At 39.9% G+C, this 22,882-nt stretch overlaps 4 protein-coding genes and 1 pseudogene across 4 annotated transcripts; 4 read left to right on the forward strand and 1 right to left on the reverse strand.

Annotated features, from left to right (window-relative positions):
• The first annotated feature begins 4,354 nt into the window (after positions 1 to 4,354).
• On the forward strand, positions 4,355 to 8,437 carry LOC110767706 (Protein kinase superfamily protein). Its single transcript, XM_021971333.2, has 5 exons — positions 4,355 to 5,693; positions 5,890 to 6,303; positions 6,403 to 6,450; positions 6,563 to 7,984; positions 8,154 to 8,437. The coding sequence occupies exons 1-5, from the start codon at positions 4,574 to 4,576 to the stop codon at positions 8,171 to 8,173; spliced, it is 3,024 nt and encodes a 1,007-aa protein (XP_021827025.1). The 5' UTR covers positions 4,355 to 4,573; the 3' UTR covers positions 8,174 to 8,437.
• A 603-nt stretch (positions 8,438 to 9,040) lies between these two features.
• On the forward strand, positions 9,041 to 10,288 carry LOC110767597 (carboxylesterase 1 pseudogene; annotated as a pseudogene).
• Positions 10,289 to 10,658: 370 nt separating this feature from the next.
• LOC110767571 (carboxylesterase 1) lies at positions 10,659 to 11,840 on the forward strand. Its single transcript, XM_021971150.2, has one exon. The coding sequence runs from the start codon at positions 10,762 to 10,764 to the stop codon at positions 11,692 to 11,694; it is 933 nt and encodes a 310-aa protein (XP_021826842.2). The 5' UTR covers positions 10,659 to 10,761; the 3' UTR covers positions 11,695 to 11,840.
• A 1,482-nt stretch (positions 11,841 to 13,322) lies between these two features.
• LOC110767709 (carboxylesterase 20) lies at positions 13,323 to 14,537 on the forward strand. The gene has a single exon (XM_021971337.2). The coding sequence runs from the start codon at positions 13,434 to 13,436 to the stop codon at positions 14,412 to 14,414; it is 981 nt and encodes a 326-aa protein (XP_021827029.1). The 5' UTR covers positions 13,323 to 13,433; the 3' UTR covers positions 14,415 to 14,537.
• A 5,030-nt stretch (positions 14,538 to 19,567) lies between these two features.
• On the reverse strand, positions 19,568 to 21,468 carry GA20OX2 (gibberellin 20 oxidase 2). The gene is made up of 3 exons (XM_021971185.2): positions 20,731 to 21,468; positions 20,318 to 20,639; positions 19,568 to 20,222 (listed from the first exon to the last, which is right to left on the reverse strand). Exons 1-3 carry the CDS (start codon positions 21,303 to 21,305, stop codon positions 19,956 to 19,958), a joined length of 1,164 nt encoding a protein of 387 aa, XP_021826877.1. The 5' UTR covers positions 21,306 to 21,468; the 3' UTR covers positions 19,568 to 19,955.
• Positions 21,469 to 22,882: the final 1,414 nt, after the last annotated feature.

The following is a 22,882-nucleotide window of genomic DNA, read 5'->3' on the forward strand; positions in this document are numbered from 1 at the left end:
TAAGGCCCTCACACTATAGAATTCTTGGAGATTAGAGAGCCCAAAAATGACCCGAAGTGTTATGTCATCAGAGTCATTCTATCAAGAATTCTATTGTGATGGTCTTATTTTAAGGTCTAGATGAGATCTTACTTCTTAGCCATTGAATCAAATTAGTTAGTCATTTAATCCAACCCTCGCTATTCCATTTTTCAGTCCATCATCTATACCGGCTTAAAAGATTAATCCTTGTTCAGAAAAGGGCTTTGCAAAATGGAAAATGGAAAATGGCAAAATAGAGAATAAAATTAATTTTTACAAAATTAAGGAATATATTTGCAAGCGAGCTATGCAAATTGTTGTGTTGCCCAGGACATCTGTGTCCCACCCTTTTAAGTTTTATGTTGGTTACCATCAATCACAAGTCCAAGTAAAACACGTACACACACCCTATCAAGTGTCCAAGTAGGAGTAGTCCCACTATTATATAATGCAAAGTTTCCCTCCCTCGAGGCTAGAGGCTTGGAGGTTAGAGGTTTGAGGTTTGAGGTTTGAGGTTTGAGGTAAGCTATCAATATTTCCAAAGTTGAATAATATTTCTCGATCAGCGTTTAATAATGGTCTTGATTTGTATAATTTCTACATTGATCACAACAGTTAATATAGTCAATTCATTATTTCAATTATGTAATTAATTATCTAATAACAACAATTATATTTAGTTGAATTATTATGTTGCTCAAACTTTGACGACAAAAAAGAGAGTGGACTTTGTGTTTGACTCTATAGAATCGGCTTTGTCTCCTTTTAAGTTATATAAACGATGATACACATAAAACTATTAGACCAGCGGACACAAGCAATGCTTTAGGGGTACTCACTCAAAATCATTGAGTTTGAGAGGAAGGAAGAAGAAGGCAGTGAAAATGGAAATGGGAACAGCTTTTAGCATCCCAAATCCCAACAAAACATGTTTTTGTAGTTTAAAGGAGCTGAAACCTAGTCAAGCTAGCTACATTGGTTGTTGTTGACACTAATATCATAGGAGTCACACACATACAAATAAAGGTATGGTAGCTAATATAGAGCCATACTAGGACTGTGAACTTTGATCAAAGCATTGTTAAAAGCACACACACACTACATATAATGCTTGTGAACGCATTTGCTTTGTGTGTGTACCCTTTGAAAGGAACATTTAAATGAGCTGGAGCCTGAGCCTCTCAGCCGGCCTAGCTACAAGCAGAGAGGTATCAATATATGTAGGGTGTGTGCATGGAGCATCGATAGGGCCTCCTCATATATATGCCATTTACGTGCTTGTCACTCTCTGCTTTTTATGGCTAAAGGTTTGAGAAAATTTAAACAATACTAGCGATGCCTGCACTGATAATATATGTGAATGCCGAGAGAGAAACTTCCTTGTTCCAGTTTCATTGCTCTCATGTATCGAGAGAGAGAGAGAGAGAGAGAGATAAAGAGAGGAGGACAATGAAACCGGAACATAGAAGCCTTGTACTCTAGTGACAAGAATAGAGAGACGATATTGCTGTCTACTTAAGTACATTTATATAGAGATAATGTTATTTATAGGGTATCTTGGTGGTCCAAACCACAACATATAGCATAGAGATAGAGATATATAGTAGCAATCACGAGAGGCAATGGCAATAGGGTCAAAATCCCCAACATTCATGTTGATTTTAGCATGGTCAAGTAGAATTTCCAAACTTGAAAATTGTTCCTGGGTTCTCTTTCAGTCTATTGGCTGTTCCAGCGGCAATTTCAAGAGCTTCACATGAGTTAATTATAATGACAATTATGCAGCAGCAGCAGCAGCAGCAGCAGCCTCACAGGCTGGTAGTGCATCAATTGTGCACAGCTAGCTTATAGCTATATGCAGAGAGTGCAGCTATTGTTATTAGTATTATTATTATTATTATTATTAAATATTAATCCAGTATGATCAATCATAATAACTTTACATAAAACGAAATTCTGGTATTTTCTTTCTTTGCGTGAGGGCTATGCACGCAGTCTATATCTACTATATATGCAATCCCACTCATCAATGGCTCCACTTTTACCCAGGCATTTGCTGCATTTCCACAAAAGCCCAAGCAGCAAAGGAAAAACAAATTGAGTGCATGCCCTCTACAACTTACAAGCAATTCTTCTGGTATTTGCAAAAAAGAAGGAAAAAGATTCCTCCTCTTTCTTTACTATACACCTATGTCCTCCTTGTTTGTATAAAATAAATAACTTCTGCTTGCATTTATTACAAACTGAAAATTCTCAGTCTATTATGACAATATAATTACATCGAACCGAAAATATATATAATGTATGATTTCATTTGCTTAAAGAAAAAAAATTAGTGTTTCTCCACCTTAATCTTTAATTTGTCGCATAATGAAATGCTAGTTGTCATATACATATATTCATAGGAATAATTAGAAGAAAAAGGAAAATAATGCGAAAGAAGACAAGGGTAGGCATTGAAATACAAGGATATGGTGGCTGAGGGGAGTGATCAGTGAGTGTGTTTGTTACAGCTCTGCGCTGGCCGTTCTGCAGTATCATTACTACTTGTAACTTGCCAATGCCAGGCCTCCTTTTTCTGTATCTCCTAGGCAGTTGGCATTTTGAGGTAGAAAGAGACACACGGGTTCTTTATTTTAATAAAGGCAGATCTACACAGAAATTAAACCACAGCTTCACCATCATAATTGAACATCTACCATGCACTCATACAGTGGCTCTATATATGCTACTTACTTGACTTGCTTGCTTGTTTATATGAAAATCATAATATGTTAGACTTGTATATCTGCTTAACCAAAGACCAATATAAGATCACAATTTTCATCTAGTGTGTATATACAAAGTTAAGTGTTTCGTGTAATCGTAATTAGGTAGTGCATACGCTCGCTAGCTAGTTATGTGTTTTCATTTGTTGCCTGTATAGTTTGGATTGAACATGGCCCAAATTAGGTATTTTTCTTGACACTCTTTATGTATTTGATGAAACGATCTTAATTTACACACACGCACAAGAAAAGCACGTACAATGAGTTTTTTGGGATGAACTAGTTAACCCCTCCCTAAAAATGTACGTCTCTAATAACGACGTTGCCTGAAATAGAGCTAAATTTCTTCACAATTTGGCATATGCACATTGGATTGGAAACTAGTGGTTGATTGGTAGATAGATCATAGATCCATGGTGGTGGTCCTGTCAGAATATGTGATATCCATCGAAGGCGTAATATTTGAAATGGCATAAAGAAGTTTGTGCTCCAGCCTCGGACGCACTTGCTCTGCATGACCCAATAATACGTATTAACCAATAATTATTAATTGCAATCAAGCAAGCCAGAAGCACTTTGTTTTTGAATAATTCATACGTACACATGAACTGTAATTTGAATTAAAGGCAAATGCTGGCTCCAATCTTCATCAAAGTGGTCATGAGACTCACGACTTTGATAGATAGAGAGTGCTTAGGATTAGGAAGCAGCAGGCTTTTATCAACAAATAAAAGGCGCACACACGCACAATTACCACTGCATGCATATTGATATTGAAAGAGGCTCAAAAAACGTGCTACCAATTAAAAGCTTTATGCAGTAAAAACCAATTAAGTTGAACCCAAAAGAATGAAAAGCTTTTTATGATAAGAAAAAGTTGCATGTATTGTATGATATGCTTTGAATTTATTTTGAGCTCCCTCCATTATCTAGTGTGTATCAAATTAAAAGGAAGCAAATGATTAAAAGAAGCAGAGAATCTGTACTAATAAGCTTTGCTCAACAAGGATAGATCTATAAATATGATGAGTGAGAGGGAGAAAGAGAGAGAGAGTGGGACAGAAACAAAAATAAGACAGTGTGAAAGAAAGAGTCATACGAGTCACTCACTGGAGCAGAGCCATCGATTCGTTCGGTCCCCATCGCTCTGCCGTACCTCTCCCACTCACTTTCTCCCTCACTCTGCGCGGGAACTCTCTCTCTCTCTCTCTCTCTCTCTCTCTCAGACAAAACAACAAACACATTAAAAGCGCTTTGCACAAAAGCAAAGTTAGAGCCGCGTTTTTCAGTCCCAGTACAATGATGACCCCTTCCCTAATCATGCACGTATAGTTGTCAAATGTGACAAATCAAGAATTATCATTTTGTGGTTGTCTTAATTAAGTGATTAATGGACTGAAGGGTCATATTCAATGGCAGTTCCACAACCACGACTTTTTTGTTCTGCTTTTTCTCTGTTTTTTCTGCTTTTAACTGGGGGCTATGATCCCTATACTTTCTTTTGTGACTTTCTTTCTTTCCCTGTTGGAGAGATATGGCTGCAACGTTACCTAAGTCCAAAAACTTCCCCCTCCCTCCCTTCCCTTGTGATCAAGTTTCAACTTTTTTTTTTTCCAAGTTCAAAGCTGGAACAATAAAACCAAACTAGTTCTACTTCTACAGCCCTACACTAACGGTAGAGCTTTCTTCTATCTTGTTCTAGTTCTTCTCTAAGTCTAAGGTTTCTCTTTACCTAAACTCATTTAAGTATTTTTAAAAGAAAAAATACTTTGGGCCCATTTGAGATGGGTGACAACAAAGGGGATACAAGCAAGAAGCAGCCACAACAACAACAAACACAGCAACAGCAACAGCAACAAATTTCACCTTCTCCAAACGACCCCCTTGAAGATCAATTACTACCAACAGAAATTACAAGACCACGCCACCATCAACCGCAGCCTCCACCGGCTGCAGCCACATTCAATATTCCTGCTCCTTTGTTTGTTCCAAGTGGTGCAGCAACTTCATCTTCGTCACCCTTTGATCAGCAACACTTTGAGGCAGCTGTGAACCCCAAGAGACCTAGATATACAACAGGGCAATGGAAGCTCCTACCTTCTCCTTCTTCCCAGACAAAACAAACCCAAATACCAATGCTCGCCAAAGAATCAACCTCATCCCCAAACCCAAAGAGTACCCAATTACCCCAACCTCATGTTACACCTACCGGAGCAGCTTCCTCCTCAGACACAGCCTCATCACCACCGGCCCACTCTCCTCTGCCTTCACTATCCGCAACCTCAGGGCAGGACACAAACAAGACCGAGGGAGATCTTCAAAACCCAGTGCACAACCATCAATTCAGAAAGGGAAAGTATGTCAGCCCAGTTTGGAAACCAAATGAGATGTTGTGGTTGGCCAGGGGATGGAGGATTCAATATCAAGGTGGGCCAGCTGGTGGGTCTTCAGATCATGGGTCCGGCTCATCTTCGAGAACAGAGCAAATACCAACAGAGACAGGTACCCCTCACACCAGAAGCAAAACAAGAGCTGATAAGGATAGGGAAGTAGCTGAGTTTCTTCAAAAGCATGGAGTCAACAGAGACGCAAAAACTGCAGGTACCAAGTGGGATAATATGCTGGGAGAGTTTAGAAAAGTCTACGAGTGGGAGAGAGGGGCTGAGAGAGAACAAGTTGGGAAGAGTTATTTTAGGCTTTCGCCCTACGAGAGAAAGCTGCATAGGTTGCCTGCCTCTTTTGATGAAGAGGTTTTTGAGGAACTTTCACAGTTCATGGGGTCTAGAATGAGAACACCTCAGAGCAGATTAGGCTCAGTTGGGGACGATAGTCGATCGGCTTTTGTTGTGACAAGAAGTCTAACCCAACCGCCTTCTTTCAAAGAAGACGAGTTCCCTCTCTCAGGTATATATCATCTGATAGTATGTTATGTACATTGTCCACAAACATATATATATTTATAATAGTTCCATCATCCTTAAACAATGGAGTATATAATAGTTCTCTTATCATTTTTATTTTTACTTTTGGTTTTGTTTTTACCTCTTCTTCTTTTTAAACAATGGGTTGATATAATAGTGTTCTCTTATCATATATGTAGGTAGCAAGAAGCAGGTAATGATCATGAGCGGTGGAGGGGAACCGTTTTACCATGGAGGAAGAGGGACCTTGCTAGGGTTTCATCATCATGATCAGTCTTCCCTAGACTTCACTGCAGGCCTCTCTTCGTCTTCTGCTTCCAAGGAGCTTCGTCGAATTGGAAAGATTCGAATGACATGGGAAGAATCAGTGAGTTTGTGGGCTGAAGAAGGTGAGCACCACCGCGGGAGAGTGAGGCTCCAAGGCTCGAGCTTCTTGAATGCCGACGAGCTTACTTTCTTTGATGATTCCATGGTTGCTTGCACCATGGAAGCCTTTGAAGATGGACCTCTTAGAGGCTTTTCCGTTGATCGGTTTGTGTCTGGACAACAAGTCAAAGTCTTTGGCAGAAGAAAGCCTTCATCATCTACTTCTGGTAAAATTGATAGCATCTCTTAATTTGATATTCCCATGTCAAAAAATTCTTTGCTTTATTCCACATATAAACACTTCATTTTTATTTAATGCCAATTAGGCTTCAATGAAAAAGTCCAGCTTTCCTTACCAGAATCCTCTTCAAGATGTAAGTCCTAAAACCAAATTGAATTAGTTTGATCATTTTATGTGATCAACTTTTATATTGCACATTGGTTTGGTTAATGTTACTATTATTATATGCATGTGCTTTGTTGCAGCTATTCCTTCAACCGAATTTCAAGACCCAACTGAGTACTACGTGGGATGTCTTGGAGCCTCGCCGCCATCGCTTCCGAGCTTACCCGAGCTCCAATGGTACTTACAAGAGCCGCCTCCGGAGGAACTCCGCTTCCCACTCCGAAAAGACGTCTACCGCGACTTACCACAAGGAAAAGAAATCTTCTTCACCACCTCAACCGAATTGCTAGACTGTAGAGCCATCACATGCGATATCCTTAGCCCCATCATCCGAACAAACCCCAGTCTCAGTGCGTCCACTGCCACAAGTAGAGACTCTTTCATTCCCATTTGGGACGACTGCATCAATAGGCTCGTCTCCAAATTTTGTTCACTCGAAATGGTCTTCATCCGCAGGCCCAACACTTCATCACCAACCGAACCCTTACAAGATCAATGGCCGAACGTGACGGGGTTTGTTCGAAATTTTTGTTTATGGAGAGGAGAAGAAACCGATCAACTAAGAGACAGCCATGACATGAACCCATCTAGCTCAATCGTTGAGAAAATCTTATGGACCTACATGGACCTTCCATACATATTCGGCTACTATGCAATTGGTTATGTGGTGACATTTTGTGCATTAAGCCGATCTCAAGATCGAATAAATCGTACTGATTTAGCCACCATTGATCTGTCCTCACCCTCAGAGAGACTCAAAGCCCTAGTCCCATGTTATCGAATTGCCGGGTTATTACCATTGCTAGCCGATCGGTGCTTCAACAACACCAATTGCAACAAATTGCTTCCCCATAGTGATTTCGAGAGACTTGACTCGGGTAATGGAAGAAACATGGTCGAAATGACACCAACTACGGTGACTCGATTTTTCTCCAACGTTCGAAAATGGACCGCGGTCAAAGAAATCTACGATTTTCTCGACCACAGAATACCCCATGCAGAATTTATCCACAGGTCGTTGGAAAAAGATTTGGGTTTGGTGTTCAAGCCAAGAGGGTGCAAGTGCAAGCCTACAAACTGTGAGCAGCTTGTGGAGGCGCTCAAGTACGTGACCAAAGCTTTAGTGGCACTGCACGACTTGTCGTTCATGCACAGGGACATAAGCTGGGAGAAAGTGATGAGGAGAACGGAAAGGGAGAACGAGTGGTTTGTTTGCGGGTTTGAGGAGGCGGTGGGGGCTCCACAGATATACCCGCGACGAGCGGTGGCGGCGGGGGAGTCGGGGGCGCGTGTGAGGCACGCACCGGAGATGGAGAGGGGGTTGCATGGGGTGAAAGTGGACGTGTGGGGAGTGGGGTATTTGGTGAGGAGCTGTGGGTTGACAGGCTTGCCGAAGATGCTGAGGGAGCTTCAAAATCGGTGTTTGGATCAAAACCCGGAGCAGAGGCCGACCGCAGCCGATTGTTACCACCACCTGCTGCAGCTGCAGTCAGCCACAGCTGGTGGGGCTTTGATGTGACCCTCTATCTCCTCTCTCTAAACAAATTATTGTTATTATGTATTTATTATTATGATTAATGAATTGGGGTTTGTTAAAGTTTTTGTACTTTTTTATGTGGAGGGTTTTTAAATTTGATACCTTAAAATGAAGAAAATGGTTGGGTTTTTCAGGGTGTGTGTTGGGGAGGTGAAATGGCGGCTGTTGCAGCTGCCGCTACTGGGTGCAGAGGCAGCTCCTACGGTTAGTTCCATCAAATCAAGGGTGAGGAAATGCAGTTGGAAAGACTGAAAACTGATGGGTATCATTGCCAGAGGTAGCAGTGGGTTTATTTACAGGTTTGATTGGTACGTAGGTCTGGGAAGTGGGCTTGGTATTGGTATAGGATATTATATAGGATAAGGCATTGTTTTGTTTGGACATGGCATGCACAATATATATATATATATATCCTCTTCTCTCGAAATCTTTAACCTAGAAGAACACTGCATCTCTCTTTATTAATTTGTATTTAATTTCGCATGAACACATGAATAATTCTCGAAAAAGTCTTCCACCAAGATTTCCAATGAATAACAAGCCTGGTTACCTTTGGGAAAAACAAGAAAACAAAAAACCAAAAAAAAGGCTAGCAATCTTTAAGGTTGAAAAGTAATGGAACGCATGAAAGTTAGCGTTGTTGTTGTGTATCATTTCTAAGCTACTCGTTTATCATCCAAACACAACAACAGTATAAATATGTGGCTACAGAATGAGCGCAAATGTTTCTCTAGTTGCTCTGCCCTGTCCCCTGTGGGGCCAATGTGTCTCCATTTTGGCTTCATTGCCCCAATATAAACCCAACTATTCCAATCAACATTTCATATAGTTCCTGTGGTTTTTGCAACTTAATTTTATCAGCCAATTACGCCCTTTTTTGAGTCGCATAAACCGTACACAGCTCCAAGATTGTGTCTCTTTTTGGTCCGACAGTGACACACAGCTTTAAATAAATAATATTGATTTAAACAAAAGCCTTCATATAATAATTAAGGGTTTTCAACCCACCTCGGTCCATCTGTAAGCCCAGACCCAACAAACCTCCACCTATAAACAAGCAGGCCCACATAAGTACCAAGCACTTGTAAAAGGTTCAGGTAGATGGAGGAACAACCATGCGCAAAGGGAAGACTTTTCACTTAAGTTCAGTGTGCTCGCTCCATTAACTTACAATGGCCGATCAAACGGCAGCGTCCGATTCCAATCCCACCTTTGATCCTTACCATCGCCTCCAGATTGCACCCAATCCGGACGGCACCATCACACGCTTGGCGGAATATCCAAACAGCCCACCCACTTGTGATTCCAAGCTTCCCACCCCAGTCCTCTCTAAAGACATCCTCGTCAACCAATCAAAAAACACCTGGGTTCGATTGTTCCTACCCCGCCATCTACTGGATCAATCCCCCTCGCCCACTACCAAGCTACCTCTCGTGGTATTTTACCATGGTGGAGGCTTCATAATACTCGGTGCAGGCGCAACCATCTTCCATGATTTTTGTGTGAATCTTGCTATTGACGTGCCCGTGGTCATTGCATCCGTCGAGTACAGGCTGGCTCCGGAGCATCGGCTCCCGGCGGCTTATGACGATGCAATGGAAGCGTTGCACTGGATCAAAACCGCGCAAGACGTCTGGTTGAAGGACTATGCTGATCTGTCAAATTGTTTCCTCATGGGATCCAGTGCTGGAGGTAACATAGCCTACCACGCAGGACTCCGTGCAGTTGTGGGCGTTGACCATCTCAAGCCGTTAAAGATCAAAGGGCTAATATTGCAGCAACCATTCTTTGGTGGGACCCAGAGAAGTGGCTCCGAGTTAAGGATGGCCAAGGACCCCGTTTTGCCGCAAAGTTGTTGTGATCTGATGTGGGACTTGTCATTGCCTCGTGGGTTTAACCGTGATCATGAGTATTGCAATCCAACGGTGGGTGGCGGTTCGAAGCACTTGGATGAAATAAAGGCGCTTGGATGGAGAGTTTTGGTAAGTGGCTGTGATGGGGACCCACTGATGGACCGTCAGATTGAGTTGGTGAAGATGCTAGAGGAAAAGGGTGTGCAAGTGGTGGGTCGTTTTATCCAAGGAGGTTGTCATGGAGTTGAGGATATCGAGATCTCCAAGGCACATGAATTGTTTGTGGTTATTAAAAGTTTTATATTCCAGCTCTAATAAATTCAAGAATTCAAGTTGTAACGTGATGTTTAGATTTTATAAGATTGTAAGCTTACTTTTTTTAAAATTGAGCCAATTGGTCAAGACGTTCAAAATCAGTATCAACCATTCAAAATTTCTCCACCTACCGGACCATCAAAGACTTTTTAACCCATTTTATATTAAATTCATATACATGTGGTAGGCGTAGTAGGACAACATAAAAATAGATGTGAAATTACTGAATTACCCATCGACATCTTATATTAATTAGTTGTGGAGTAGTACTCACATGTGACAGCGACACGACGCTGATAAAGGAAATTGACGTTTTGTATAAATTATGTGGTAGACAGTCGTCATTGTTTGGACCTGCTAAGCAATTTCCGAAACTTATTTTTCAAGGATACATCGCCATCTCAATAAAAGTTCTTGAGATTGAGTGTAAGTGGAGAGAATGAAAGTGAATAAAAAATATTAGGATATAATTCATTTAAATCAAACCACCAAAAAAGAAGAAGAAAAAAAAATACCTATGTTGTTGGGTAACCACTATAAGAAGAAGAAGAAGTAAAAGATTTTATGTTGAACCATGTCCAATTTGATTCCCAACCCAGACGGCACATACACCCGTCTTATACAACTTCCAATCGTACCAGCCCAGCCCGACCCGTCCTCTCCAACCACTCGGGTCCTCTCCAAAGACATCTCCCTAAACCCGAAAACAGAAACCATGGTACGACTATTCCTCCCCCGTGAGGTCCTTGATTTACCCACCCTTAAAATCCCTATCATTTTTTACTACCACGGTGGCGCCTTTATCTTCCTCAGTGCCACGTCATCCATCTTCCACGAATTCTGTTCAACCATGGCTCTCCAACTCCAAGTCCTCATCGTCTCCCTAGAGTACCGCCTCGCACCCGAACATCGCCTCCCCGCGGCTTATGACGACGCCGTGGATGCGCTGCATTGGATTAAAACCACCAAAGAAGAGTGGATCTCAAAATTCGCTGATCTTTCCAATTGTTTCTTAATGGGTTCGAGTTCCGGTGGGAACCTGGCTTACCATGCTGGGCTTCGCGCTTGTGAAGTGAGTGATCATCTTGACCCTCTGAAAATCAAAGGGCTGATATTGCACCATCCGTTCTTTGGTGGGTCCGAGAGGACCGGGTCGGAGCTGGTGATGGAGGATGACCCGATTTTGCCACCTCGCGTCTGTGATGCCGCATGGAAATGGGTGTTGCCTGTGGGTGCAGACCGTGACCATGAGTATTGCAATCCGGCGGTAAGTAACGAATTCGAGCGTTGCGTTGCGATTCGGGAAATGGGTTGTCGGGTCTTGGTTGCGGGTTGTTTCGGGGACCCGTTGATTGACCGTCAGATGGAGTTGGGGAAGATGTTAGAGGGGAAAGGTATACGGACAATGACCCATTTTGGCAATGGTTTTCATGGTTTGGAGGTATCTGACCCGTCCAAAGCCCCAGCCTTGTTTGTCGTGTTGAAAAACTTCATATATGAATTATAATTAATAATTGCTAATCTTTAATGATTAGAAAATTTATAATTAATTGTTGAGTGCTGAGAGCTGAATCAGTGAATAATGCTACGTTTGTATTGTTCAGAGCTTCATATAATACCAAAGACTGAACGAGACTAGAATATTTGTTACAATTTTGAAGCATGTCTGCACTAGTCTTGCTACAGAAAATGTTTTCTCTAGTGGGAGAACCATGGATGCATACATTTCCGCAAATGGAAAACCTAGTTGCATACATAAACACCAACGAAGCATCAACCTGGAAACTTCCACATTGGGTTTTCTGATTCAACTAAAAAATCATTCCGGAATATCAGAAATTGTTAATTAACCACTTGGTTGTTAGAGCATCTCCAAGGGAGATGTCAAATACCAAACATCAAATTTAAATTTGATGGTTGATGTAGCAATTTGACATCTTAGAGCATCTCCAACCGATATGTCAAAAGTGCCACATAGACATTTAACGGCTAGAAATAACATCTCACATCACTCCAACCGAATTGTCAAAGCTGATGTGGAATGAAGGTTGGAGGTTCAGCTGTTATTTTTGACATACCAAAAACAAGATGTCAAATGAATATTTTATTATTTTTTAAAGAAAGCTAGCTGCTACTTTCATTTATTATTTTCCTTTTTTATTTTATTTTTTCTTTATCTTGAATGATTTGACTGTTACAATAATTATTTATTTGACATATCGGGTGGAGTGTAAAACTGTGTAAATATCAAATTGCCACATCTGCCATCAAATTTAAATTTGATGCTTGGTATTTGACATCTCCCTTGGAGATGCTCTTACATAGCTTTACACTCCACTCGATATGTCAAATTAAATTATTATTTTATTACATTTTAGTGTTGATTTATTTTTAATTAAAAAGAATAGAAAAGAAAAAATAATAAAATATTCATTTAACATCTTGCTTTTGGGATGTCAAAAATAACATCTCAATTTTCAGCCTTCATTCCAAATCAGCTTTGACACATCGGTTGGAGTGTGTGAGATGTTATTTATAGCTGTTAAATGTCTATGTGGCACTTTTGACATATCGGTTAGAGATGCTCTTTAGGAGATGAAAAATAAGATGCATCAATTGACAATAAAATGTTTGTATCTGTTATTCTATTTAGAGATTCATTATTGATATACAAAAGACATATAGTGATATGTGTTGTTTTATTGTGATTTATTATTATTATTATTATTATTATTATTATTATTATTTGGATAGAAGAGAATCAAGAGATTCGAATTTGATTCTTGAGAAAAAGACAATAAACACCTAAATCAAGGGTTTGTGGTCATGTAATGATCAATATTAAGAGTAGAATATATGATTTTTTGGTTCTATGCATTCGTTTTAATCAAAGAAAATTGTTAGTTTAAGGGAGAAGATGTTTAGAGAATAGTCGGTAATATTTAGGACAATAGCTTAATTTAAAAAGAAAAACTTTTGAAAGAGTAACAGAGTAGTTTTATTTTATTGATTGAAATAGAAAAAGCACATGGCTTTAATACTTGAGTTGACTGATGGCTAGAGTTGGACAGCTGTAGTTCTTTAGCTTTTCTTGCTTAATTATAGAGTTGCTTATTCGGCAGCTTTGAAACGTCGGTTGCACAATAACGACTTTTCTAAAGTTATTTTCAGCCACAAGTTGTCTTATAATTTAATCATTACCGGTCCATATTAATCATCTTCTCTGATAATTAACAAAATTAAACAATGTCAGGTGCAGGCGAAGGTGAAGCAGAAGACATCTCCACCGTTGATAACTACCAGGGCCTCCAGATTGCACCCAACCCTGACGGCACCATCACCCGCTTGGCCAAACTCCCAGAAAGCCCACCCACGTCCGATCCTAAGCTTCCCACCCCAGTTCTCTCCAAAGACATCCCCATCAACGAATCAAAAAACACCTGGGTTCGAATCTATTTGCCCCGCCACGCACTGGATCATTCCTCCTCCTCCAAGTTGCCTCTCGTCGTTTTTTACCATGGTGGAGGCTTCATTTTATGCAGTGCAGCCTCAACCATATTCCACGATTACTGCGTCAGCTTTGCCACTGATGTTCCCGTCATCATCGCATCCGTCGAGTACAGGCTCGCTCCAGAGCATCGCCTGCCGGCGGCCTATGAGGATGCAACGGAAGCGCTGCACTGGATCAAAACCACCCCAGATGATTGGTTGAGAGACCATGCTGACCTTTCAAATACTTTCCTCATGGGCATCAGCGCGGGGGGTAACATAGCCTACCACGCAGCACTTCATGCCGACGTTGACCGTCTCCATCCGTTGAAGATCCATGGGCTGATATTGCAGCAACCGTTTTTCAGTGGGAGCCAGAGGAGTGGCTCCGAGTTGAGGTTAGCGAACAACCCCGAGTTCCCACTGAGCTGGTCGGATCTGATGTGGGACTTGTCGTTGCCTATTGGGGCCAGTCGTGACCACGAGTATTGCAATCCGACGGTAGGGGACGGTTGTAAGAAGTTGGATCGAATGGCGGTTGGGTGGAGAGTTTTGGTGACTGGCTGGGATGGGGACCCATTGATCGACCGTCAGATTGAGGTGGCGAAGATGTTGGAGGAAAATGGTGTACACGTGGTGTGCCATTTTGCTGAAGGAGGTTACCATGGGGTTGATATTATTGAGGCCTCCAAGGCCAAGGCACTGTTTGTGGTTGTTAAGAATTTCATATTTTCTTAATCGGCTAGTTAGAAAATGCTTGGTTGCTTGCTTTTTTACTTCTGAATGTTGCAAAATAAACCATCAAAATATCTTTTTAATGATGTAAGAACTTCTATAATAAAATGTATTTGTTTGATAGCACATCCATACTTCAGAAGATACATGGATAAATATTCTTAATCGCTTAACTGAGTTACAAATCCTTGCGAAGCTAAAGGTTCAATAAATTTGAACCATAAGTATTTCGTGAGAACGTTGGGCTACTGAAGCAATCCGTACTTTAGAAAACTTTTGGATATGTGATCGGCCTTCCATGAGAATCTTGGTTGGGTTGGCCCAGCCTTAAGAATAAGAATCCTTGAAAAGGTCAAAAATAGCACTAGAAATTTCAGCTTGTTCGAGTCACAATTTGTACCAGCGAACAATTAAGATGGCTCCTTTGTCCATTTGTATGTGAAGCTCGGATATTCAGTGGACGGGAAAATCATATAAAAAGTAATACAACAAAAGATAAATGAAAAGGTTTGTGTTCTTTTTCAAATGAATATTTGTGTGTAATTTCCAAAAATTCCAAAAAGGGTTTACCACTCACTCCCAATTCCCAAAGTAGCTCGAAACCACACAGACTGAACCCAACAGAGGCTACATCTTTTGGGCTTTAAACGCTTGGTTGTTAAGTAGCCAAATATACCGAAAATCTAATTCATGGTGGTGATTGGTCAACCATATTCGAAGAGAGAACAAAACCTAATATTATCACGTACGATGCGAGTGGGGCACCAGAATCATGCTCTAGAGATTTCTACTGGTCACATATCATAAAACCCAACAGTTTTTTTGCTGTTGGCCATAACCCCATAACACCAATGCTTTTAGTATCGGCCCTCAAGGCTGGACTCGCCAGTTATTCAACGCATAATCCAAAACGAATAAGTATAGATTCTTTAATAATTAGCAATATATATTCTAACGAATGTGGGTTATGTCGTTTGGTCAAGCAGGTGTACTCGTTCTAGGTTCAAATCTCACTATTATAAGAAGAAACATATATACCGCACTCTAAAATAGAAATTTGTTAACTAAAATATATAATAAGAAACATTGTACGTACTAAATGGAATAATTAAGTTATGAATAAAATTGAGAAGAAATTGTTTGACTTGTACTTTAGTTGGTATTGTGGGAGTATTGTCGGAGAGGGGCCAGAGGTATAAGATGGCGAGCAAATGGAGAGGGGTTTTGAAATTTTGGCTGGGAGAAAGGGGGGCAAGGCCGCCGTTTGCCCACGCCGCCACTGGCCATACATATAACAAATGGTGGACCATGCCTACGCTTCATCTGAAAGATAAAGAAAAATGGCTAATAATATAGGAAATTAATGAAAGGAAGCCCAAAATTAAACTGAACTTAATGAACTATTTGAATTGAATTAAGGGGTCTTAATTATGTTGTTAATAATAAACAAAGAGGAAAACGCTTGAAAAACAAAAAAGAAAAGGAATGGGATATGTGAGATTAAGAGTCTAGAGTTTATAGAGACCCTAAAGATGCAGACAAAACCTATTCAAATGATGACAAGTCGATGCAAATAATATAATCCAGATGTCATTGTAACATGACAAGGTACGTAGTATTGTGGCACTATTACTAATCGTAAAAGTACAAAAGTTGTTGAAAACAAAATAATGATGTGAGTCGACTCCGACTCCGACTCCGACTCCTCCTCCAAGTTCCAACCACATATGATAAGTTAGTAAGGGGTTGAAAGCTTCGTTTTCTTAATTATATGACGGTATCTCTACATGTATCGACCTGTGGATATGGACTTGAGTCGTTTTTATGCACTCAAATCCTATCATGTGACAACAAATACAAACAAAACTGGATCACGTAACGAAATCACCAAACCCTAATTTTCAATTTGTGATATAGGTACGTGGCGAAATCTCCTCCTATCATTTACACACCAAAAACAACTAGCTACTATTATTAATAATTTTGGATTATTGATCACATGCATTTTGTTAGAAACTTATGTAATTGTTGTGTAAGCTAGGACGTCATAATTAGTTTAGTTTAATAAAAGAGGAAAAAGAAAAATACACCTGCATGTGTAAGTGCCGTATATGTTAATGTAATCACTTTCAGCGTGTACATGTAGCAAAAAGAAGATAAGAAATCTGAGGGGTGCGTTGCGTATGTATGAGGGCTTGGGCTTCGTCGTCTTCCCATATATATATATATATATGTATATATCCCAATCGATATCAGATATATCAGATATATCAGATATCAGACATCAGATATATCAGATATATCAGATATATCAGATATCAGATATCAGATATCGATCACTGCATGCATGCTAGCTCTTTTCATTGTAATTTGTATACATCACACAATCGCAGTATATATTGCTGGAGGAAAAGACAAAGACGTGGAAGAAATAGGATTTTGTGTGATTGATTAAAGCGTTCTCTTTGTTGGACATCCTGGCACGTAATTGTGAATATCCTCATGGAAAATATCAGTTGATTAATTATTATTGCAAAGAAACGACTTAGTATCCTAACTCGATCTGAAATATCATGGTCTTTGTCGTCATTCAGAATTTCATATCATATGTGGCTCTAGCTACTAGCCAGCGTCTCAAAACTGAAAAGAAAAGTTGAACAAGATGAAGATTAGGAGCGACCTCGTCTGGCAATCTGATATTCAATATTATCATCTTCTGATTGTGATCAATATTAATCAACTGAGTTTCCTATTCCTCTATATATATATATATATATATATATAGAAAAATGATTAAAGGATTGTTATTTTTACTTGGAGTTAAAATGATTAAAGGATGTTCCTTGTCGTACATGAAGAAAATGACACAAGACAGATTTATAAAAAAATGAGCCGGGCAGACCTAAAGCTCTGTTAGATAGAGATGGAGGAGCTAAACATATATGATGATTAAACCTCCACGAGCCATTTCGATTTGATTTATATATAAAAAGTAAGCTTTGTTTTCTTCTGTTGTTTCTCTTCCTTTTCGGTCATGGGACTGTTTTTTTTTAATTATATGTGCCACCACAAATTTCTCTTTTTCTGATTTACTTGTTGAAATTTGCAGTAAAAACAAGAATGTTTCCCTTTCCGCCAATTTCAAAAAAGAGAAAAGAGAAAACATGGTTCACGTTCCCTAATTATAATTAATGCACTCTCATATAATTGTAATGCCAAATGCATACGACCATGATTCGACTGAGTGAGTGAGTGAGTGATCCTCATTATATCTCCAAGTGACTCAAGTGTCGAGGAGACCTTCTTCTCTCATGCAGGGCAGCAGGGGTTTGCATGAAACGTATTGGCTTCCTTCTGCGACACGTCGTTTGAGTCCATAATTTATTCGAGTAATTAGTTGAAGACAGAGTGTGTTTAAGGAGCAATTAAGAAGGGGATTAGATTAGGGGGTTAAGTGAGAAAGAGGAACAAGACAAAGAAAGGTACAGATAGATAGGGGAGAAAGGGGCCCAAGGGCAGGTGGGTATCCATGAGAGAGATCCGAAGAGTTGTCGTTTAATGGATCAGAGAATAGTTGTGTGTTGTGCACAAAATGTTTGTGTTGGAGAGTTGGATTAGAAATTTAGAAAGAAAATGGAAGAGAGAGAGAGAGAGAGAGAGAGAGAAAAGTGTAGTGTGGTGCCAGAACAAACTACAGATGGTTTCCACGTGATGCGGGCCTTTTGGAAGCGAGTACGGGAATGGGACTGTCATTGTCCTTACCTGTGGCGGCTGTTCCTCTTGCCTTTTCTCCCTTTCATTTCATTTTCATTTTCATTTTCATCTTCATTTTTGTTTCCTAAAGAAAATCGCATCAATTCCTTCTCATATAACCTTAGCTACTTGTTCCTTGTCACGTACTATAATTAATATTGGCATTGGCCATTGGATTGATGAGCGACACTGTCTCTCTTCTAGGTTAAAGGTTATCTTTTATTATCAAACTGACTAAATTGGAAATCATTCAAATAAATAGGGCAGTGTTTTGATTCAACCCTGAATTCTCACACTTGGATGAATCATGAATGGTCCTTAAAAATATGGCATGAAAAAAGAAACAGTTTTTTCATTTCTTGGGTTAAGATAAATTGAACAGTTTTGGCTATCATATAACATTGCACAATGATACGAAGAATATGAAGAAGATATCTAACAAATAACCACACTTTTATGGCCGGGGGTGATAATAGATTAATTAAGATAATACGATATGAGATTCATTATTTACTTTTGAATCTCAAAATATCTTATAGTCAAGCTACAATGCATACCTTCAATTTAGGAGTCGCTGCGGTTATACGATAAGGCGATTAGTCGAAGTTACAAGTTAAAACCTTTGTTACTTTGACTAGGCATGGTATTTTTCAACCTTGTTAGTAACAAAACTTGTCTTAAACAATAATTATGTGATGAACGCGAGCTTCATGTCATGTGGGGACAGACGTATGCCACCCCTATCTCTCATGTTCAAAATTAATGTTGTAATATGTTTATAATATCATCGGAAGAATGTTGCAGCATTTAAAGACAAACACCAAGACAATTTTAGCTAGTATTCCTTTGCTTTCTTTTATATATACATATATATTGCCGCACAAGCCTCCAAATCTCCAGGTATTAAAAAAAATAACGAATAAATCCAAGAAAACATGCATATAATTAAAGTTTTTCTCGCAGATGAATACACTTGAAAGAAAGCTCTGTCAATCCTCCATGGATTCTAGCATCCTATTACTCTGAATCATCCATTAGGGTGGGCCATCTCTTCCATTGGATTTTTCTCTACCTTTTAACCCAACCCATGTATTGCTTATTGGTTATAGTGCGACCCACTGGCCGTTGGATTTAGTGATGGACGGTCATGATCAAATCAATCGTTTGCAAACTCATAAGCTCTTAACCACTTGAGCTACAGTTTAGTTAAACTGTTAATTCACGGTTGATAACTGATTATGATTAACTTAATAAATTAAGCTGCTTAATTAATTATGGCACCATGTACATGTAGTTGTAGCTAGTAGCTATTAAAGCTAGTAAGCTAGAGTAGAGAGAGAGAGAGAGAGAGAGAGAGAGAGAGAGAGAGAGAGAGAGAGAGAGAGAGAGAGAGAGAGAGAGAGTGAAAGGTAAAGCTACATATATATATATTTATATATAAATTATAACCTTTCTTCTACATTATAGAAGTAAAAGAGTACAAAAAAACTGGAGTGAAACCAGCTCTTAGTTTATTGGTTCCTTATGTCAATTTTTTTGTCTGGCTTTTTGTTGGTCACTAAGAAAAACTAGCTAGCTAATTACAAGACCCAACGGAAACAGTAGAAAAAAAAAAAAGAAAAAAAAACTGGCTTTTCCTCTAACTTTGCCTTTGTCCTAACTCGTTTCAAGTTTTCAACTCTTAGCAAAACTCTCAGGCCTACCGCCTCTGTTCATCTCCTTCAATGATGTCATTTTCTCATAGTTTTGGCAGGAAGAAGACCCCATACCCCATACCCTTTTGGTAAAAATTCAGCTGCTTTTCTGTTGAAGCCAGTTTGAGAAGACTTGGAGAGTCTTCATGTCTGCTCTGTAATGCTTCTGTGTGAACTCCAGCAGCATAGGCCATGTGAAATCTGGATATATTCTTGGACACGAAGTATCATCAACCAGCCCATTTGGTGGCTTCACCACCTTATCATCTCTGGGACACAAGAAGAATGCAAGAGACTTCCTTGGTGTTTGGCTGTTCACCACTGCCCTGTGCAAGCAGCTCTTGTAACTCCCGTTTGAAAGAGCCTATAAATTAAGCAGCAACAAAATTAATCAGCAACAATTTTTTTAATAAAGTCGCCGAAAAAAGAAGAACGATTTCAAATGCTGCTGCTGCTCACCATGAAAGTGTCACCAATGTTAACAACAAAGGCATTTAAATTTGGGCTAATGGAATGCCATTTATCATCCACAAACACCTCAAGCCCTCCAACTTGATCTTGGTGGAGAATAGTTAAAGATGTTGGATCGCAATGAGGACCGGTGCCTAAAGTTTGATCAGGTTTCTGGCATGGTGGGTAGTAATTCAACCTCATTATCGAATCATTGTCTTCGAAAAATTCCTTGAAATGGGCTCTGCCAACCCCAAGGCTCAAGCCCAGAAGCTCCATGATCCCAACAGAAAGAGTGCTCATAGCCTCACTGTAATCTTGGTACACCCTCCTAAACAAAACCAGAAGAACGTCATATTATGGTAAGAACCAATTAAGGAAATGAATCAATTAATGGGAAATTAAAGTAACATTGTGCCTACCCGAATTCCTTGAATTCTTCTCCCATTTTACTGCAGAGATAATCTTGGACGATACTGGATGAGCTTTTATCTGCAGAGTAGCGAAAAGAAAGAGTCTCCTTCCATGGAAGTTTTGACGAGAATCTACCAGTGAAGCTGCTGGCATAGCCACAGTGCTCCCCTGCTAGCCTCTGCGCTCTCTGTTTTTCAGACAGAGGCAACCCGAAAAAATCATCCATGTAGCGATGAGCATCGGCTATGAGTTGATTGTCAACACCATGATTCACAACAAGGAAAAAGCCATGCTTTTGGCAGGCCTCGCCTACAATTGTGGAGGCTTTCATTGCAGCTTGTTTGTTGCCAGAGAGAAAACCACCCAAGTCTATAAGAGGGACTTGGAGCTCAGGGGTGTTTGCGCAGGGCTTTTCCTCATCAGGCCATATGAACTGTTCTGGTATTTCTGTCTGGTACCTGAGCACTGAGGCATCAAAAACTAATGGTTTTTGGTCATCTTGTTTGTGCTCTGTTTTTAGGGAAGGGGGTTGAGCCATGGATTGCGTGCTTCTTGTTGTTGTGATCATGCACTCAATTGCCATTGCATTAACTTAACAGATAGAGAGAATGGGATGAATTGGTTCTGAGGCTGACTGATATACAGAGAGAAGGAGGGAGTGAAATAAGTTTGAGAAGTATGATGAGAGAAAAGCCAAGGCCGGTTATTGGGTGGATGAGTGAACAAAAATTGGAATCTTATAGCTAGCCCTCTCTTCCTTCACATTATGTTGTTTGCAGGAAAGGACTTTAAAAAGAGAGAAAATTTGCAGGGCGAGGGGCCTGACAATTGGCAAAATTGGGAATTGGAACCCTCTTCAAGGAAGTTTATTGTCTTTATTGTTGTTTCCAGAAAGCGTTTCCCAATGGTGTTTTGGCATTTCCTTCTGTGGAGGCAAAATGCTAATGTCACCCACTAAATCGTACAAAGGTTTTAGTGCCATTACTAGACCAACAAATAATACTGTGTGTACTATTTTCAATCAGAAAGAATAAATTTCTAAATGATTTGTGAGTGTATACTATATATAGTAAATTATGTTTCGATGTAGTATTATATAATTGGACCAACCATTTTCAGTGCCTATGAGAGAGCTATCAAAATTCAGTAACCAATTCCTCTTGGTCACTTCAAATTTTGATTAATAGTAAACTTATTCTGACACAAAATGGTTACTCAGGTCATGCAGAGGTTTTGCAATCGGCAGGGGCTATAATAATGGCCATGGCTGCAAATCCAACGTTAGGATTTAGGAAATGACAAACAAATGCAGAGGAAGAAATGACTGACACAGAGGGTAAGGAATTAGGGGCCATGGAAGGGGGGGGTGGTGGGGGTGTGTGGTTGCTTGCCATCGCAACCTGGCAAAGCCATAGTGGTTTGCATGCCGCTAGAACTTGCCAGACAGATGGAACAACATGCAGGTCGCTTGCATGTCACTAGAATTTGCCAGATGAACAACACACAGAGACTAATTAAGGCCCCCAGGGCTTACTTGTCACATGGGAATGGCAAAGGGTCTTGCATGTCACTACAATCTGGCAACTGGCAAGCGTTGAAAAATGGATTTTAGGGGCTTGCATTGCATGTCACAAGGATTTGCCTGATGTACAACATGGAGAGACTAATTCAGGTTTGCATGTCATGGAAATAGCTGACCAAATGGTGGCCTTAATTAACAGTCACCATCTGTAGTACTCTGTCTGTAGGGTCTAACATGGTGACAGATATATCACCGCATGCTGTCAGCTCAGTAAGATGGTTTTGAAGATGATTTTTGAAGGGCATGCAAGGAGAGGAATATTTTTGATAATGAACATGAAGTGGGAAAATAAATGCTATGACCATCGCGTACCAAGACAAGATTTTACAGTTGAGAATATATATGGTGTCCTTGGAATAGATTTTAATGGACAAGAACAAGTTGAACAGTACATACTTTAGACTTAATTACTGATGAACAAGCAAAGCATCACAAAGAGACAAATTGTATTGATTCATGAGAATTTGCTCTACAATAATGCAGGATCAACAAGCTTAATAAAAAATTTAAATTTACACCCTGCAAATTTTCTTGGTAAACATATACACCATATAGTTTTAAAATCTCAATTGGTAGAT

Source organism: Prunus avium, chromosome 2, assembly GCF_965620075.1.
Source record: "Prunus avium chromosome 2, drPruAviu1.hap1.1, whole genome shotgun sequence".
NCBI lineage: Eukaryota > Viridiplantae > Streptophyta > Magnoliopsida > Rosales > Rosaceae > Prunus > Prunus avium.

Coding starts and splice junctions, on each gene's coding strand:
- LOC110767706 (XM_021971333.2), top strand. CDS start 4,574: ATGGGTGACAACAAAGGGGATACAAGCAAGAAGCAGCCACAACAACAA. Junction 6,304..6,402: donor GCCTTCATCATCTACTTCTG/GTAAAATTGATA, acceptor AATGCCAATTAG/GCTTCAATGAAAAAGTCCAG. Junction 7,985..8,153: donor GCTGCAGTCAGCCACAGCTG/GTGGGGCTTTGA, acceptor TGGGTTTTTCAG/GGTGTGTGTTGGGGAGGTGA.
- LOC110767571 (XM_021971150.2), top strand. CDS start 10,762: ATGTCCAATTTGATTCCCAACCCAGACGGCACATACACCCGTCTTATA.
- LOC110767709 (XM_021971337.2), top strand. CDS start 13,434: ATGTCAGGTGCAGGCGAAGGTGAAGCAGAAGACATCTCCACCGTTGAT.
- GA20OX2 (XM_021971185.2), bottom strand. CDS start 21,305: ATGGCAATTGAGTGCATGATCACAACAACAAGAAGCACGCAATCCATG. Junction 20,640..20,730: donor GAAGAATTCAAGGAATTCGG/GTAGGCACAATG, acceptor GGTTTTGTTTAG/GAGGGTGTACCAAGATTACA. Junction 20,223..20,317: donor ACATTGGTGACACTTTCATG/GTGAGCAGCAGC, acceptor CTTAATTTATAG/GCTCTTTCAAACGGGAGTTA.